General features: G+C 35.9%; 1 protein-coding gene across 1 annotated transcript in view; it reads left to right on the top strand.

Annotated features, from left to right (window-relative positions):
- The window catches only part of NFXL1 (nuclear transcription factor, X-box binding like 1), a 75,336-nt gene extending 55,615 nt beyond the window's left edge, over window positions 1-19,721 (top strand). Inside the window, exons 18-22 of the mRNA XM_072620691.1 lie at window positions 4,670-4,739; window positions 15,309-15,413; window positions 17,371-17,457; window positions 18,501-18,554; window positions 18,791-19,721. Coding sequence (XP_072476792.1) covers window positions 4,670-4,739; window positions 15,309-15,413; window positions 17,371-17,457; window positions 18,501-18,554; window positions 18,791-18,964 — 490 coding nt within the window. The 3' untranslated portion in view covers window positions 18,965-19,721. The remainder of the gene's footprint in view (window positions 1-4,669; window positions 4,740-15,308; window positions 15,414-17,370; window positions 17,458-18,500; window positions 18,555-18,790) is intronic.
- The last annotated feature ends 355 nt before the right edge of the window (window positions 19,722-20,076 follow it).

The raw sequence follows: 20,076 nt of genomic DNA, 5'->3' as shown, positions 1-20,076 counted from the left end.
CTGTTGGGCTTTGCTAGTAATATATAGAAATGCAGAAGATTTGTGAGGGTTTATTTTGTAACCTGCAACTTTGCCAGAGTTGTTAATTATTTCAAGTAGTTTTTTACTCGGTTCTCTAAATATATCATCATATCATCTGCAAAGAGTGATAACTTAGTTACTTCTTTGCCTATTCTTATTCCTTCAATTTCTTTTTCTTCTCTTATCGCAGTAACTAATATTTCTTGTACCATATTAAATAATAGGGATGATAATGTAATCCTTGTTTCATCCCTTACTGCAAATGCATCTAGCTTATCCCCATTGCATATAATGCTTGCTGAAGGTTTTAGGTAGATACTGCTTATTATTTTATGGAAAGTTCCATTTATTCCTATGTTCTCCAGTGTTTTTAATAGGAATGGGTGTTGTATTTTATCAAAAGCTTTTTCTGCATCTATTGAGATAATCATTTGGATTCTGTTAGTTTTGTTGTTGATATGATCAATAATGTTAAATAGTTTTCCTAATATTGAACCAGACCTGCATTCCTGGTATAAATCCTACCTGATCATAATATATTATTCTTATGATAAGTTGCTGTATTCTTTTTGCTAAAATCTTATTTAAAATTTTTGCATCTATATTCATTGGAGAAATTGGTCTATAATTTTCTTTCTCTGTTTTGGTTCTTCCTGATTTAGGTATCAAAACCATATTTGTATCATAAGAATTTGGGAGGACTCCCTTTTTTCCCCAATTTTCCCACATGGTCTGTATAGTATTGGAATTAGCTGTTCTTTAAATGTTTGATAGAATTCACTTGTGAATCCATCTGGCCCTGGAGATTTTTTCCTAGAGTGTTCATAGATGGCTTGTTCAATTTCTTTTTCTGAGATGGAGTTGTTTAAGTATTCAGCTTCCTCTTCTGTTAATTTCAGCAATTTATATCTTTTAAAATAATCATCCCTATCATTTAGATTGTCGAATTTATGGGTATACAGTTGGGCAAATTAATTTCTTATTATTGTTTTAATTTCCTCCTCATTGGAGGTGAGTTCATCCTTTTCATTTCTGATGTTGGTAATTTGGTTTTCTTTTTTTTAATCAAATTGACGAAAGGTTTGTCAAATTGATTTGGTTTTTTCATAAAACCAACTCCTAGTTTTATTTATTAGTTCAATAGTTTTCTTAATTTCAGTTTTATTAATCTCTCCTTTGGTTTTCAGTATTTCTAATTTGTATTTACTTGGGGATTTTCACTTTGTTCTTTTTCTAGCTTTTTCAGCTGCATGCCCAAGTCATTGTTCTCCTCTTTCTTTATTTTATTCATGTAGTCATTCAAAGATATAAAACTTCCCCTAAGAACTGCGTTTGCAGTATCCCATAAGATTTGGTGGGTTGCCTCATTATTGTCATTCTCTTGAATGAAGTTGTTGATTGTTTCTATAATTTGTTGTTTAATCCACTCATTCTTTAGGATTAGGTTGTTTAGTTTCCAATTAGTTTTTGGTTTAAATTTCCATGGCCTTTGATTACATATAAGTTTTATTGCATTGTGATCTGAGAAGGATGCATTGGCTATCTCTGCTTTTCTGCATTGAATTGTTAGGTTTTCATGTCCTGGTACATGGTCAATTTTTGTATGTGTGCCATGTACCACTGAGAAAAGGTATATTCCTTTCTATCCCCATTCAGTTTTCTCCAGAGATCTGTCATGTCTACCTTATCCAGAGTTCTGTTCACCTCCTTAACTTGTTTCTCGTTTATTTTGAGGTTGGATTTATCAAGTTCAGAGAGGGGGAGGTTGAGGTCCCCCACTAGTATAGTTTTGCTGTCTTATTTCTTCCCATAACTTCCTTAACTTCTCCTCTAAGAATTTGGATGCTATACCACTTGGAGCATATGTGTTTAGTAATGAAATTACTTCTTGTCTATGGTGCCTTTTAGCAGCATATAGTTTGCTTCCTTATGTCTTTTGATTAGATCTATTTCTGCTTTTGCTTTGTCTGAGATTAGGATTGCTATTCCTGCTTTTCTTATATCAGCTGAAGCACAATATATTCCACTCCAACCTTTGACCTTTATCTTGTGTGTATGCCCATTTCAAATGTGTTTCTTGTAAACAACATATTGTTGGATTATAGTTTTTAATCCATTCTGCTATCTGTCTCTGTTTTATGGGAGAATTCATCCCATTCACATTCACAATTATGATTATTACCTGTGTCTTTCCCTCCACACCTTTTCCCCTTGTTTATGCTTTTAATTCTCCCTTTTCCCCTCCCCTCCACAATAAAGTTTTAATTTTTGACCACTGCCTCCCTTCTTTCAGCCCCCCTCCCTTTTAATCCCCCTTTACCCTTACTACTTCTTCCCTCCCATTTAGCCTCCACTCCCTTTTCTTTCCCCCTTCCCCTCCTTCTGCCTATAGAGCTAATTTTATTTCTATACTTAACTGAGTTTGTTGTTCTGTCTTTGAATCCAATCAACAATGCTCATCTCCCTCCCCTCTTTCCCTCTACTCTAATATAATTTTGTGCCTTTTCCTATGTTGGAATTTATTTTTTTCTGCCTATTCCTTTTCACATCTCCCATTACAATCCCTTTGTACCCTTAAATTACATTTGTTATCACATCATTTAATTTATACCCACTCCCTCTCTCTGTGTATTTCCCTTTTACATTTCATAATAAATACACAATTCTCAAGATTAACAAGTATCATCTTCCCTTATAGGGATGTAAACAGTTTGCCCATATTGTGTAACAAGTTGGGTTTTTTTTCCCCATTTACCTTATTATGCCTCTCTTGAGACCTGCGTTTAAAGATTTAATTTTCTATTGAGTTCTGGCCTTTTCATCAGGAAGGTCTGGAAATCCCTTAATTCATTGAATGTCCATCTCCTTGCCCGAAATATTATGCCCAACTTTGCTGGATAATTCATCCTTGGTTGTAGTCCCAGCTTCTTTGCATTTTGGAATATCGTATTCCAATTTCTTTGATCTTTTAATGTAGAAGCTGCAAAGTCCTATGTGATCTTGACTGTAGCTCCTTGATATTTGAATGGTTTCTTTCTGGCTGCCTGCAGTATTTTCTCCTTCACTTGATAGTTCTGGAATTTGGCAACGATATTCCTTGGTGTTTTTAGTTTGGGGTCCCTTTCTGGAGGTGAATGGTGGATTCTTTCTATGATTATTTTGCCTTCTCGGTCTAGGACTTCTGGGCAATTTTCCTTGATGATTTCTTGGATGACATTATCCAGGCTCTTTTTTTTACCATCTTGGCTTTCTGGCAGGCTAATAATCCTTAGATTTTCTGTCCTGGATCTATTTTCTAGGCCAGTTGTTTTTCCAATTAGGTATTTTACATTTTCTTCTGTGTTTTCATTCTTTATATTCTGTTTGATTCTTGATGTCTCAGATTCATTAGCTTCTACTTGCCTGATTCTGTTTTTTATTAAGTTGTTTTCTTCGGTTAACATTTGTATCTCCTTTTCCATCTGTGCAATTGTTCCTTTTAAGGAGTTATTTTATCCAGTTAGGTTTTGTGCTTCCTTTCCCATTTGTCCAATTTTCCTTTTTATAGAGCTGTTCTCTTCAGTGAATTCTTTTTTCATATTTTTAAAATCATCGTCCAGTTTTTCTTCTATTTCTCTAATTTGGGTTTTAAAATCCTTCCTGAGCTCTTCCAAGAAGGCTCTTTGTGCTTCAGACCAGTTCATATTCTGTTCTGAAGTTTCAGATGGGAGTACAGTCACAATACTGACCTCTTTGGTATTTGTGTTTTGGTCCTTGTCCCCATAGAAAAATTCTATGGTCTTGTCTTTTCTGCTTTGCTTCTTACTCATGATAATAATCCTTTTCTTGGCCTTTAAAGTAGATCTCTGCGTCTGTGGTGCAGGGAGCTCTGTCCTACAGTTCTTGTGCCTAAAACTTGAGGCTTTGTGTGTTGTGGCCTCTGGTTCTTTCAGCTAGAAACTAAAATGCTGCAGCTTACCTGATGCTGAGCTGGCTGGTTTTTGAAAGCAATGGCCAGTTAGGTCTTTTTGGGTTTCCCCGCAGGTAGCTTAAGTGTGGGAGAGAGGTGGTCTGGATGCCAGAGGCTCCTCTACTAAACTAGAGCATAGGCAAACTCAGTTTCCTGTGTTAATGTCTTCCTGATTCCACTGGGGTGCTGAGGCACGCCTGGGGTCCTGGTGTTGGCAGTTGCTGGCTTCATCCCCCTGGGCTTCAGGATCTTCACCGGGTTTGTTGAGGTGGCACTGTCTAGGATAGCTCTGATCCTGCACTGGTCTCCTCCAACCACATCCTTAGTGATCTTTCTAGTCTCCCGGGCTGAGAGTCTGTTTACCCACTTCAGCTGCTCCCATTGTTCCAGGGTTTTTCCTGGGGAGATATCATAAGGCTGTTTTACACAGTGGTGCTTAAAAAGTGTTTGGATGGATGAATGGTTGAAAGTTAATGAGCTAAAAATCTACATAAAACAATAAAGAAGAGCTTTGCATATAGTAGAAACTTAATAAATGGCTTTTGAATGATTTTTTTCTTGAAAAAGCAGTTCATTAACAAATGTTATAATTAAAAATATTTTGTGAGAAGTTTAGAAATGGTATAAAGTTTGCCCAAAAGTGCTATAAATGCACTTCTTATTCAGATATTTTTGTAAGTTTTTTGTGTTTGGTTTTAGACAATTATCAACTGCTGATGTAGATGAAAAGAATCTGTTGACTTCTTGCAGAAATCAGTGTCCTAAAGAGGTAAGCCAGAGTTAATCCAATTGTCTTTGGATATCTTTCCTTTAACTCATTTTCCTGTGAGCATCTTATTTCAAGTTTAAAAGATTTAACTTAAGATTAGATTATCTTGGTAGCGTTGTTTTTATAAAGTTATTACTGGTATGCAGAGTACAAGCATGGATTTATTTAAGAAATGTGGAAACATTAGAACACAGGCCATAATTTTTAAGTAGTAAAAAATGTAATTTTAAGAAAATTAAAGGACATATTTTACATAAGGAGTCGTTAAAAAGTGGAACTTCTTTATCTAATAAAATAAGCTGAAAATATTAGCAGGTTGATGAAAGAGTAGATAACTTTCAAGGCAGTAGGTCCATAACCTATAATTAAAGGATATTGAGTCTATCTAAAGGAGTATCATCAGTCTGTTGGCATTGCATTCATGGAGGAACAGTTGTACCGTTGTATCAGCTTGAGAAACCATTTCTTTGATCCATTGTATATATTTGTTCATCTGTCACTCTACATTTAAAGAGTCATAAAGTTTTACGTGATACACTTTGAGTTTGTTTTCATCACATCTATAGTTAACAAGCTAAAAGAAGGAAAAAAACAAGGGAGTAAGAAAATGAACTGTTTAGAATAAAGCTAAAACTTCCAGTACTTTTTTTTCTCAGAACTAGGTATAATTTTTAAATAATTGTTTTTTGTTTTTGTTTTGTTTTGTCATTGTCCCACAGTAGTGTTGAGTTAAATTATTAGGCAACTCTTTTACAAGTCACTAAGAATATAAAGAAAAATAAGTCAGCCCTTGAGGAACATACGTTTTTCTAGGAAAATATAGCCTGTGCTACAGATAAGTCAATATAAAATAATTTGAAGAGGGAATTTTAATGACTAGGGTCAAAAGGGAAGACTTTATAGAGGAAATAGCATTGAAGATGTTCTTTGAAGAAAGAAGGATTCTAAAAAGCAGATAAGGAAGAAATTCATTCTAGTCACATAGGATAGCTTGTACAAATGTACCAGAATAGGGCACGGACTGTTGAGTTTGAAGAGTAATAATACTGTTTGACTGGAAATGTAGAATGCATGAATAAGAAGAGTGGAAAAATGAGGTGGAAAAAGACTCTGGATGGTCTTAAACATTAGGCTAAGGAGTTTACATTTTATCCTAGAGGTGCTCAGGAGCCACAGGAGGTTTTTGAATTGGCAAGTGGCACAATTAGATCTGTGTTTTAAGAAGATTATTTTGAAATATTTGTAAGAAGAGTTATAAAATAAGTTATTCCCAATAAACTTTATTTTGTACTTTGTCTTAACATACCTCTGTTTCTTCCCTTGTACTTTGAGTGCTGTTTTTATACATAGTACAGCCAAACAGTTGTTGCATGTACAGTTGTATTTGGCTAGTCTCCACAACTGTTGCTTAGTTGCTCTTAGGAGACATTCAGCAAGGAACAGAATGTTTCAGAGACCTAGTGACCTTCCAGATGGTCCAAAGACCCCTTTTCCCAGACTGTACATCCTCAAGTACCTCGTTATAAAAATAGAATAGTATCTGAAGGAGCAGAGGAAGAAGGATACTGTTTTTTAGTGGACAAAACCTGAAGACAATGAAGGAATTTAAAAAAAAAAAAGATTACTTTAAAGAGACTTGATTGATGTCCCTTACAGTTTTTATCAGTTGCTATGACCCTATATCTTAGCTGACATTGGATTAGAATTTTTCTTACAAAAGACTATAGAAATGGAAAAACTAAAAGCTAATTTTTTGAATAAGAAAATGATAGAACTTTAGCAAACCTGAGAGGGAAGAAAATCAAATCGCCAAATTAAGAAAAATGGACAAAGTGAAATCCAGTAGAAAATTTAAAAGTTAAATCTGCACCGACTATATATAATTACATGCTAGCCAAACTAATAATTTAGTTTCAAAGAAATAGAGGATTGCTTACAAAAATATAGATTACCTAAATTAACATCACATGAAATAGGAATCTTTACGAGTCACTGAAAATGAAATTGAACCATCTATAAAGAAACTACCCCAGGAAGGGGGGAAAAAAAGACCACACTTGATTCAAATTATGAATTCTATCAAACATTAAAGTACATTTAATACTTATGCTATACATATTACTCTTAAGAATTGAGGAAGAAAATCCTCTGTCAAACTCCTGTTCTACGTCCCTGATATCTGAACCAAAGAACTATAGACTGATAGTTTATAGAACCATAGGCCGTTTTCACCAGTGAGATTTGATGCAGAAATTTTAAATAAATTTCTATCAAAAAGTCTAAAGATCTGTTATCTGTAACAATAAAAATGTACTCTGCCCAATAGGCACTGTGATTTTCTGAGAGCTACTTTTACTGTTTGTCAAAATGCCGTTTAGTAATTTTTTTTCTTTTAAATGAACTGGTTTCCAACTAAAAATATATCTGTTGCCAAAGTGGGAATTGTTACTTGTTTTCTGTATATTTTCTGACCTTTTCACTGGCAGTTTCATAGAGAGTTTTACTAGTTTTAAAAGGAAGAGGGCTATGTTAGAACAGAAATCTTAAACGATTTTTTAAACTGGGCTTGTAGGCCCTAGCATGTGATTTAGTGAAGTGTCATCAGATGTCCCATAGGGTCCCTAAGAATACTAGAAAAATCACCTGCCTTGAATGTAAAGGAGAGCACTTAAACACATTTGTGTTGATTCTTTTTGGAAGGTCTCAATTTTTCTACTACCGTGTCGCAGTGTGGCTACATGTCAAGGATATTTAGCATGTTTTAGAATTAATAGTCTGGCTCTCCGTCTCTATTTTTTCTAAGTGAACTTAAAAAAAAAAAAGTGACCTCGGTGATTTTTAACCTGAAAAAGTAGCAATTTGTCATAGTTGTTTAGTAATTAATAGAAATTATACCTAGTTACTGGATATGGAGAATAAGTCTTACTGTCATCTACATTGAAAAATCTTATTTTGCCTAATTTTGATAGTAGAAAAATATTTTTATTTAAAATTTTTATAGGTTATTTTTCTTTCTACTCAGTTTAATTCTAATGATGTAAGTAGTACGTAGAGCAGAGCGTCTTCCCAAACTTGTTTGGCCTATTGCCGCCTTTAAAAAAAAAAATTAGCATCCCCTAGCAATCTACTATCTTTAACCTTTTTTTTTTAAATTTGTGTCATTGAAATGATGCTTCTTTATTGTAAATTTGGTTTTTCTTGTGCATTGAAATTTTGATGATGCAATTGCATCATGTAACCATATAGTATTGTATTGTAAACAAGTCTTTACACACATGTATTCCAGCCAGTGCATGCAGGACTTCTGGACAATGTGTGACACACTCGCCTGCAAACACTTGCTTGTTAAGACCTGTTGGCGGACCTGACCATTGATGAGTTATAACTTGCATTTTATATGATCAGTATGACTTTTAACTCTGTTGCACAACAGATGAAACTTGCATGAACAGTTTTTCAAAATTTTATTTTCTTTTCTTTCCCTGTGCTTCCACCATCCCCTTATTTTTATTCAACACCCTCCAATAGCACCTGAAGCTACTACACCACTACCAACCCCCCCTCAATCGTTCCATTGCCCCCCAGGGGGCGGTATTGCCTACTTTGGGAAACCTTTGACTACTAGAGCAAGTGGCTACTTTCCTTCTCTTCCTCTAGGATATTAAGTACCTAGTCTTTCAAGATGTGGACTAATCAACAGGCGATTGAAAGTTCTATTGATTGATGCTAAATACATTTTTTTCTTTGGAATGGTATCTCAATTCAAGGGATTTCATTTGTTGTTTTAAAGTTGTTTTTATAGCTTGAGGCAAAGCCTTATACATCCTATAGTAATAGAATAGCATAACTTATGGTCTTTGGGGGTGGTTTTGTTCAAGAATTTTAGGCATTAGTTCTTAAAGAATGGGAGAAATAGAAAATATAACGTTAATTTTGTTTTAAGTTGATCGTTTTCTTTTCAAGTAAACCTGCAGATAAAATCATATGCATCTTGTTTAAAATTACACTTCTAGACAGAGAACATTTAGGCTAAAATCTAAAATAATTCATAAATATGTTAAGAAGTTCTGGGAATACTGTGAGAATATAAGATCCCATAGTAATAGGCTAATTTCTGGAAGGCATTGTTAGAAGTTAAATTAGGTTTTTCCTTTTTGCTGAAATATACCATTCCTGTCATCCTCTCCTCCTCTAGGCCTTAAGTATATTTTTTCTTTGTACTTAATTCAGGCTTTGGAATGAAAGTAACACTAAAGAAATCTGTAAGGGAAATGCTGGTCTATTATTTTTTTGGTTGAGGACAGCATAGAGAGTGAAATTTGGAGTACATACAGGGAGCATTTTATTTTGTAGTCTACATATTTGTTACTTTTTCCAAAAACTACATTGTTTAAGGGAGTTGGCTTTTTTTTTTTAGATGAGTTTTTCTTTTTTTAAGTTTACTTCAGAGCCCTAATGGTATGCCAGATACACAAAGTTGTGGGAAATGCCAACATTTAAAAGAATTTACTATCAGTAGGAAATTCTGTAAGTACCAGAGTTAAGGGATTAGAGCCATTAAGAAAAATAAACTGCCAATTTTAGTGGTGTGGTGTGTAATCAAAGCATAGAAGACAATTTAGGGAAAGTTTAAAAAGACCTTTTTTGACCACTGAAGTATTTTGTGAAATGTAAGTCCATGAAACAGCATTTAAAAAGAATATAGGATTTGAAGTCAGACCTGAGTTTTCATGTAGTCAGATAAGTCACTAAGCTTCTCTGGATTTGAGTTTCCTCAGCTGCAAAATGATGACTTCAGACTATGTGGCAGTTGTAGTGGACGATATACGCAGTATGAATCAAGGGTCTAATGTTGATAGGGATAAGGAATGTATCCATGATTTCATGGAAATCCTGTCTACCTACACAGGTCAATACCTTCTTTGTAACTTAGAGTCTCAGAGCCCTGAAAGGTTAGGGGATGCTCATGATGTGTCAGAGGCAGGACTTAAATTCAAGTCTGGTTATTAGATCTGCTCTCTCTCTCCACTACACAAAACTGCCTTTATTATTAATGTGTCAGCTGTATGATAAAAGTTCAGCTGGCATTCATCCATTACATGCTGTGTGTCAGGCATTGTTGCTGGGTGCTTGGAGATAAAGAGACAAAAAAGAAATGTTTTCTGCAGGCCTCAGGATGTTTATATTCTTTGGGGGGCAAATGACAGGTGTAGGAAGTTAAGTGAAAATATTTACAAAGCAATTTTTGAGAAGTGGGTGCTAGTAACTGGTATCAAGATGGGCTTCATATAGGAGGTGACCCTTGAGATGAATTTGAAAGGAAACTATGGATTCTTTGAGGTAGTGTTGAAGAAAGAATTCATTTCAGGCATGGGGCAGCCTGGACAAAGACAAAGAAATAACAAATGGAATGTTTAAATAGGATGGTTTGGCTGGAAGGTAGGGTGGATGAATGGAAGAAATGTACCAAACTAGGAAAGGTAGACTGGAGCAAGACTGTAAAAGACCGAAAAGAAATTTGTATTTTATCCTAGAACCTGAGGGAGGGAACCACGGTAGCTTTTTGAGCAGGGGGAGTAACATGGTCAGACCTGTCTGTGCTTTAGGAATATTCATTTGGCAGCCATAGTATATGAAGTATCAGTTAGTAAAGGGGAGAAACTGGAGACAGGGAGACTAATTAGGAAGCTGTTGTATTAGTCCATCCAAGAGATAATCAGGGCTAGAATTAGGATAGTGGAAGAAAGAGGACAGAAAGCTATTTTGTGAAGGGAGAACCAGCTAGACTTTACTAATAACAAAGGGGAGAAAAGTGAATGTTGTCCTAGGCTAGATTAAGAGAGGTATAATTTGGAGATGGATAGTACACGTTGTACTTGAAACCAAAGCAGAAGTTTTGTTTTTCCTTCTGGATGCTACATTTTAGGAAGCATGTTGATAAACTAAAGAGTAGTCAAAAAAGGGTGATTCAGAATGGTGAAAGATCTTAGTTATGTCATATGAGGGTCAGTTGAAGGAACTAGAGATATTTAGCCTGGAGAAGAAAAGAATTGAGGGTTTGGGAAACATGAAGGCTATCTTTCATTATTTGAAAAACCCTACTATAGAAGATGCATTAGACTTGCTTGGTCCCCATGGCAGAACAAAGCCAGCTAACTCATATTTAACTGGAGGGGCTCATCGTTTCATTGATCATTTAGTACAAGATGTTATATTTTTTCAGCCTTGGCAACTCCCAAAGGCCATTTACCAAATTGTAGAGAGGTTATGATCTCTGTCACTGGATAGAGTATCAAGGTTGATAGCACCCTCAGCCTTGGAGTTTTATGGTAATGCAGGCATAACTCTTTAGTTACCTGTCTGTTGTGCAAAGTGATAAATATTTTAGTTCAAAGGGTAATGTTTTTGTTGTTAACATATAGTAATTATCATTTGAAGAAAATCTTTTTTTTCTGTTATTTCAAAGTAGTTATAGAGTGCTAGCCCCTTTCCAATAGGTGGCAGTCTAAAAATTCACTTATAAGTCAACTTTTTGAAACTTGGGTTAATTTTCCCAAGGCAACAATATTACATATGATTGTTGTCTTTGATCAGGTCACAAAAACCTATTTTACCCATCACATACCTGTAGTATTACACTGATGGGATTTTAGAATCTAACTACCATGTGTTATAAAAATGCTTCTGTGGGAAGATAAATTCAGAGTTGTACTTTGGGTTGCCAGGTCATACCTTCTGCCCTGCTGCAATCCTGGTAGCAGAATCTGGCACCCAACACCTCATTCCTCGCCTCCTGAGCAATAGAATGGATCAGGGCTTCCCCCAACTCCAAAATCCAAAAAGATTCATTTCCCAAAGATGGCGGAGTAGAAAGACACACATACGCTAGCTCCAAACCCACAGCCCATAAAATATCTGTAAAAAAGAACTCTCAACAAATTCTGGAGCAGCAGAAGCCACAGAACAACGGAGCGGACGAGATTTCTGTTCCAGAGAGCCTGAAAACCTCTCGCAAAAGGTCCTTGGTGCTGCAGACCCGGAGCCCAGCCCAGCCCTGCCTTGGCCACGCAGCACCAAGAGGAGCACATCCGAGCAGGCTTCAGGGACAGAATCTCCAGCGGCCACGCGGGTCCCTCCATCCACAGGTGACAAGGGTCGGTGAGAGGGTCTCTTTGGAGGGTCAAGAGGGGAGTGGGGTGCCCCCATAACTTAGGCCCCCTCGGGAGGCAGCAGCAGAGGCGGCAGCAGACCAGGGCTCCCCAAGCAGACAGGAACTCGGATCCATTGTTGAAGCTCTCTGCATAAACCCCTTGAGGGACCTGAGCCTTGTGAGGCGGCCCTGCCCAGACCTGAGCACCTGAACTTGATCTCACACTGAATAGCAGCCCTGCCCCCACCGAAGCCCTGAGGCTGGGAAGTAGCAATTGAATCTCAGACCCCAAGTGCTGGCTGGGCAGATCTGGAGGCAAAGTGGGTGTGAAGAGAATACTCAGAAGTCAAGTCACCGGCTGGGAAAATGCCCAGGAAAGGGAAAAAAAAAATAAGACTATAGAAGGTTACTTTCTTGGTGAAAAGATATTTCCTCCCTTCCTTTCTGATGAGGAAGAACAATGCTTACCATCAGGGAAGGACACAGAAGTCAAGGCTTCTGTATCCCAGCCCACTCAATGGGTTCAAGCCATGGAAGAGCTCAAAAAGGATTTTGAAAATCAAGTTAGAGAGGTGGAGGAAAAACTGGGAAGAGAAATGAGAGACATGCAAGCAAAGCATGAAAAACAAGTGAACACCCTGCTAAAGGAGACCCAAAAAAATGCTGAAGAAAATAACACCTGGAAAAATAGGCTAACTCAATTGGCAAAAGAGGTTCAAAAAGCCAATGAAGAGAAGAATGCTTTCAAAAGCAGAATTAGCCAAATGGAAAAGGAGGTTCAAAAGCTCACTGAAGAAAATAGTTCTTTCAAAATTAGAATGGAACAGATGGATGCTAATGACTTTATGAGTCATAGAAACCAAGAAATCACAAAACAAAACCAAAAGAATGAAAAAATGGAAGATAATGTGAAATATCTCATTGGAAAAACAATTGACCTGGAAAATAGATCCAGGAGAGACAATTTAAAAATTATGGGACTACCTGAAAGCCATGATCAAAAAAAAAAGAGCCTAGACATCATCTTTCATGAAATTATCAAGGAAAACTGCCCTGAGATTCTAGAACCAGAGGGCAAAATAAATATTCAAGGAATCCACAGAACACCTCCTGAAAGAGATCCAAGAAGAGAAACTCCTAGGACCATTGTGGCCAAATTCCAGAGTTCCCAGGTCAAGGAGAAAATATTGCAAGCAGCTAGAAAGAAACAATTCAAGTATTGTGGAAATACAATCAGGATAACACAAGATCTAGCAGCTTCTACATTAAGGGATCGAAGGGCATAGAATAGGATATTCCAGAAGGCAAAGGAACTAGGACTAAAACCAAGAATCACCTACCCAGCAAAACTGAGTATAATACTTCAGGGGAAAAATTGGTCTTTCAATGAAATAGAGGACTTTCAAGCATTCTTGATGAAAAGACCAGAGCTGAAAAGAAAATTTGACTTTCAAACACAAGAATGAAGAGAAGCATGAAAAGGTGAACAGCAAAGAGAAGTCATAAGGGACTTATAAAAGTTGAACTGTTTACATTCCTACATGGAAAGACAATATTTGTAACTCCTGAAACTATTCAGTATCTGGGTACTGGGTGGGATTATACACACACATGCACACGCACATGCACACACACATAGAGACAGAGTGAATTGAAGAGGATGGGATCATATCTTAAAAAAATGAAATTAAGCAGTGAGAGAGAAATATATTGGGAGGAGAAAGGGAGAAATTGAATGGAGCAAATTATCTCTCATAAAAGAGGCAAGCAAAAGACTCATTAGTGGAGGGATAAAGAGGGGAAGTGAGAGAAAAACATGAAGTTTACTCTCATCACATTCCACTAAAGGAAGGAATAAAATGCACAGTCATTTTGGTATGAAAACCTATCTTACAATACAGGAAAGTGGGGGATAAGGGGATAAGCAGGTTGGGGGGGGTGATGGAAGGGAGGGCATGGGGAGGAGGGAGCAATTTGAGGTCGACACTCATGGGGAGGGACAGGATGAAAAGAGAGAATAGAAGTAATGGGGGGCAGGATAGGATGGAGGGAAATATAGTTAGTCTTATACAACACGACTATTATGGAAGTCATTTGCAAAACTACACAGATTTGGCCTATATTGAATTGCTTGCCTTCCAAAGGGAAGGGGTGGGGAGGGAGGGAGGAAGAGAAGTTGAAACTCAAAGTTTTAGGAACAACTGTCGAGTACTGTTCTTGCCACTAGGAAATAAGAAATACAGGTAAAGGGGTATAGAAAGTTATTTGGCCCTACAGGACAAAAGAGAAGATGGAGACAAGGGCAGAGAGGGATGATAGAAGAGAGAGCAGATTGGTAATAGGGGCAATTAGAATGCTTGGTGTTTTGGGGTGGGGGGAGGGCACAAAAGGGGAGAAAATTTGGAACCCAAAATTTTGTGAAAATTAAGGTTATAAGTTAATTAATTAATTAATTAATTAAATTTTAAAAAAAGATTCATTTCTCTACTTTTCCCATACCATCACCAGTCCTGCTATCTAAGATCCTTCTCTGGTCCAATACTTTACTGAGATGAGAAGGGGAGACCTGATTCAAAGTGACAGGGTAGAAGACTCTGTATGTGTGTGTGTGTGTGTGTGTGTGTGTGTGTGATATGCAATTTATGTGACTTTATGATATCCATTGTGATTACTGAAGAAGAAAAATAAGTTCACCTTATATAGTCATTTTATGCAATAATTCATGAACACTCATTGTAAAACTAAGGGTTGCTGCTAGAGTAGTATTTGCATTTATTTGACCCTGTCCTTCCCTGGTTCAAAAAGCTCTAGTGGCTCACTCTTGCTTTTAGGATAGAACACAGATTCCTTTGTTTGGCCTTTAAACGTCTTGACAGCCTGACTATAACCTCTCTTTCTATTATTGTGATGCATTATTTCCTTTCACCCAACCTGTGGTTCAGCTTCCTTATTGTTACCTATGACTTTCTTCTCCTGTCCTTGTGCCATCTTTAAAAATACCTAGTTTCTTTTATAGCTTCAGTCAACTGCCTCCTCCAACTTGAGGCAATTCCTTCCCTTCTTCCCTTTCACCCCAAGATGCTGGTGCCTTTCTCCAATAAATTACTTTGCATTTACTTTTAATATTTACTTATAGCTTTCTATGTACTTCCCTAACAGAATGTGAACTTGTGGGCCTTTTTGTCTTTCCTGATACCTGGCACTAGAAATGTTTAATAAATGCTTTGTTTTGCTCTTCCCCCAGTGTGTATGAAACTTAATTTAGTTTTTCAGTAAAATAAAAGCTTTTTTGTGTATTAAAAAAATTAATTTAGATTATTTAGATTAATTTAGATTAACTGTGTTAATGTGTGGATGGCTTTTCTTTTTCAGAATTTGAAAACTCAAATTTTAAATTAACTTTTAAAATTTTTCTTTAGTTGCCCTGTGGTCATCGCTGTAAGGAGTTATGCCATCCTGGAGAGTGTCCCTTTAACTGCAATCAGAAGGTAAAACTCAGGTGTCCTTGCAAGAGAATTAAAAAGGTAAATTCCAAATTATTAAAATATCATGAGTAATTTTTTGTGTTTAATTCTTATTTGAATATTAAAGAACATATTACCTTACCATATTATATATTTCTGTAAGTCCTTTAAAAAAATGAATTCTAGCAATGGAATAGTACTCTGCATTTATAATGGAAATATTTTTCTCTCTTTCTCATATGCTTTTATGGATGTACATGCTAAATATGAGATATGAAGTGGAAACTAAGTTCAGTAGATTTAAAAAAGGGATTTGAACTTTAATGCTTTTAAATTTAAAACAGGTTTTTGCCACTAATTTCATGATCCAGATTCAATCAGTTTTATATTTTTTTCTTTGTGGGTAGGTAAATAACCACATAGTCAGAAAAGATTTTATTTGTGACATGCTTATAATATGTGGTGGACAAGTAACTGAAGATTGAGTCTGTGAAACTACTTTGGAAGGTCATTCATGATTGAATCACTAGATTCTATGACCATTTAGTTTTTCTTGTCTAGGATTTCTCTGAAGCTTTAGCTGTGGTTGATTTTCAAGCACTTTGTGCCCTTTGGTGCCATAATCCAGAATTTCATCACCTCAATTCTGCATTTAATATGGCAGCCTCTTGTATAATTTCCTAGCCTTCTACATCCTTTCCCTGTGTTTTGGACACTATTGTGTTCTTACTAAAACATTGTTTTCAGTGAGTTCTGAAACTGTTGCTAGAGATAAGCATACTGACAGCAGAAAAAGTGATAACTAAAAGGGAAGGAGACAAAATTAATTAAAAAAAACAAACGACACATCCAGCTTGAAATCAAAGTAGTCTGGGAGTTTTTAGTGAAGGGGCAAATAATTCAATAGATTCTGATATTTTAATTGGTATTTTATATTACTGCAGAATGTGATAATTTATCAGGATAACCCCTGAGTCTTTAGAAAAAGATTCAGTTATATTTCAACATTGAGTAAGTGTGGCATAGTGGGTGGATAGAGTACTGTGCTTAGTTAGGAATGGATCAACAAGAACCATGTTTGCCAGGTACCATGCTAGGGGCTTATAACTAGCCCTCTCCTACCTTTCCAGTCTTCTTATGTCTCGCTGCTCCACAGACAAGACACTTCATCTCTTGCTTCTGGTCATTTTCTCTGGCTGTCCCCCCATTCACAGAATGTTTTCCCTCCTCCTAACTTCTCTGACTTCCTTTAAATCTCAAATGGAATACTGTCTTGTACAGGAATTTTTTCCCAAACCCTCTTAACCGTAGTGCCTTTCCTCTCATTTATTTCCTATTTATCCTCTATGTAGCTTGTTTGTACATTTTTTTTGCTTGTTGTCTTCTCCCACTAGATTGTCATGAGCTATTGGAGGGCAAGGACTGTCTTTTGCTTCTTTCTGTATCCCCAGCACTTAGCGCATGCTTGGTCTATAATAGGTGCTTGTTAAATGTTTATTGACTGACTGGTAAAACAAAAGACATTAAAAATGAAGCATCCTTTGCTCTCTAGGAGCTTACATTCTATTAAAGAATAATAGGAAGACGAGTTCAAATCTTGCATCACTTACAAGTACACATTTACTTTAGAAAGCTTTCCATTGGAAATAGTTGGAATCAAGTTGTGACACGTAGAGGAAAACTCTTGTTGAAAACCATTCATTGCTAAGGATTCTGGGTGGCTAAGCTTTTATTTTACTTGCTTGGAATACAAATCATACCCAGAACAGGCTTGTGCACTTTGTGGGTGTCCAGTTGTTCAGTGAAATCAGGAAAAGATGGTGTGCTTTAAAAAAAGTGTGGGATGCTTGAGAGAATAAGAAAGAATTGAAAGGTTGAAGAATACTGGAGCTCATTGGACTCATGCACCTGCAGAGTAATGCCAGGAATGTTTTGTTCATTGTTTTTAAATGGAAAGCCGTTAAAAGTTTGGAGTCTGAAAGAACTGTTTTTAATCCCTATTTCTGGTTACTTGTAGGACCTGCAGTGTAATAAGGTACGTGAAGGCCGAGTTTCTCTAGAATGTGACACCACGTGTAAGGAAATGAAACGGAAAGCCTCTGAGGTAATGAGGGTCTTTGTGGTTCTCCCTGCTTTGGAAAGGAATTCACAGTTGTGAATTATAGCTAAGATAAAACATAAGTGGAATAAAATGCAGATGGTTTTTAAACAGTGCTTTTTTAGTTAGCTGTTAATAAGCTAGTTCTGTAGGTGGGTAGAAGCAATCTGTGTGTGTGTGTGTGTGTGTGTGCGCGCGTACATGTGCGTGTGCGCTACAGCTGGTCACAACTCTTTGCCCATAGTCATATGAATACTAAGTATCAGAGGTGGGATTTGAACCCAGGTCCTCTTTTAATTCCAGAGCCTCTTTCCGTTATATCAAGCTACCTTATATGTCAATGAATAACTGAAGGAGGTAAAAGAACCTGAGAGCAATTTTAAATAGCACTGGAAGAAATGTAGCTGAGATTTCCTATTTTTGCTTTGGAAATAAAATCCTCATTATGTAGAGTCAGCTCCTGATTATTTGCATGTCACATTACTTACAGCTGGTTCTGAATTCTGAATCTGCCTGTCCTTGTCTGCTCTGCTCTCTAGTCTCCTCAGGTTTGTGATGTATGCGCAAAGAATAGAGACATATTTTAATGTTATCATAAATCAAATATAGTCAGACAATATGTTGCAAGAAAAAAGTCATTTTATAAAGTTGCCACCTAGATTACCCTAGCCTATGCTTAGTAGCACAGATAAGAATAGTTTTCTTAAGAACAGAGCTTCTCTTTTAAGTATGAAGATTTTTTGTCAAAGTATTACCTGTATAATCTTTAAGGTAAGTTATTGCTTTCATATAAGAGAACTAGCCTCATTTAATATTTAGTATCTAGCTTTATAAAGTAATTTCAGGTAAAGACGATCCATCTAAAGTATTTTTACTTTTTATAATGTGTTTCATTTAATACCTTTGAATTGAGATCCATCCTCTACAATAAAATGTCCATAAATGTAAAGGACAAAAAAAAAAAAGTCAGTGGATGAAAACATCATGAAAATTACATGACAGCACAAATCAGTAAAACATTTTATCTGCTTTTTAATGCCTATGAACAGATAAAGGAAGCAGAAGCCAAAGCTGTTGTTGAAGAAGAAAAACGAAGACAGCAGGTAAGCAAACAAGGCTGACTAAATCTAGTACTATGGAGGTGGAGCTTGTGTCAAAGGGGTACCCTTACTAGTTGCATATTTTTCTACATTCCTTAAACCGGTAACCCTTAGTCTATTGAGTCAATATTAAGAAGTTATCCAGATTAATGTAGTGTGAATGTTTTAAAAAATGCAGTCATTTGATTCAGTTTTTTTTGAATTTATTTAAATAATTGCAACTGTTCTTTCCTGTCCAGGCTGAATTAGAGGCTTTTGAAAACAGATTGAAAGGTCGTCGTAAGAAAAACAGGAAAAGAGATGAAGTAGAAATTGAACCTTCAGCATGGCAAAAGTATAAGAAAGTGTTCCTTTTCCTAGTGTGCACGATTGTTGTGATGTTTGCATGGTATGTGGCCTATGATATGTACTGAAAAGTTTTGATCCATTTTAATATACCTCAGTTTAATTTAGCTTTAGGTAACATTCTTAGAACGTTAGTTCATGTATATCATAGAACATGATTTATGTTCATATTCATCTCTACTTTCTTTTAGAAGAGGAAAAGAATGTCAAGTGTTAATCTTAACCAACACCAAAAAGGGCAGCATAGTATGATTAAAATAATAGCATGTAAAATACATTGAATTATTTACAAAGTCTCTTGCCAAGAACATTTTATTAGTTGTATATTTCTTCATGTGCAAATCTTCATTTTTTGTTGTTAAAATGAAACTGAGCCACATTTGCTTTAAAATTAACATCTCTAAAACATCTTTCTTATTAAAGGATAATTTCTTTGATCATGTATTTTGTTCAGTTATCTTGTATAATAAGACTTTTCAAAACAAAACCTGAAAATGTCTGAATTTCATAATCAGGTATGGAGAAAGTTTGTTTATTATGCTTTATCACTGTGAACTTTGTAACATTTTTGTTAGCTATTTTTGTTCATTAGAGGAGAAATTGATTTCATTCATTAGAATTTATCAGATGCAAAAAATACAGTGTTTTTATTGAAGTCAAATAGTACATTTGACACAATTTAAATATGTTCTTTAAAGGTGCATTTCTGATAGATGCGTGGACATAGTATAAAGCAATTGACAAATCTGGTTGAAATTGTAAGTTATTTTAAACAGTTTGTTTAATTTTTGTGACTAATCTCTAATTAAAAATATTTTATTATCAGCTTTGCACTCCTGAATCTTTTTTTTTTAAACAAGACCTTTGACTTTCATCAGTACTCCTGGTAAGGAAATTCTGCAAATACACCTCAGCACCTAGTTTGCAAATTATAGTTTCATGCCCAGAGTCATACAGACACTATGTGTCAGGGGTTCATCTTTCTTGGACTTAGGTGTTGAAGACTCAACTCTGGTTTTCTATCCACTTCATTTCTCTCTACTTTCTGACAGTTCCCAAAGGTTATAGAATACATAATTGGATGTTAGAGCTTACTTTAAACGTATAAAACTCAGTTTGGCCACATATTTTTCAGTTAGTGGTTATGATCGTTATTAAAAATTAAATAAAATACAAGATT

Source organism: Notamacropus eugenii, chromosome 6, assembly GCF_028372415.1.
Source record: "Notamacropus eugenii isolate mMacEug1 chromosome 6, mMacEug1.pri_v2, whole genome shotgun sequence".
NCBI lineage: Eukaryota > Metazoa > Chordata > Mammalia > Diprotodontia > Macropodidae > Notamacropus > Notamacropus eugenii.
Note: the sequence above shows the minus strand (reverse complement) of the source record. Positions and strands in the feature narration are given on the sequence as shown.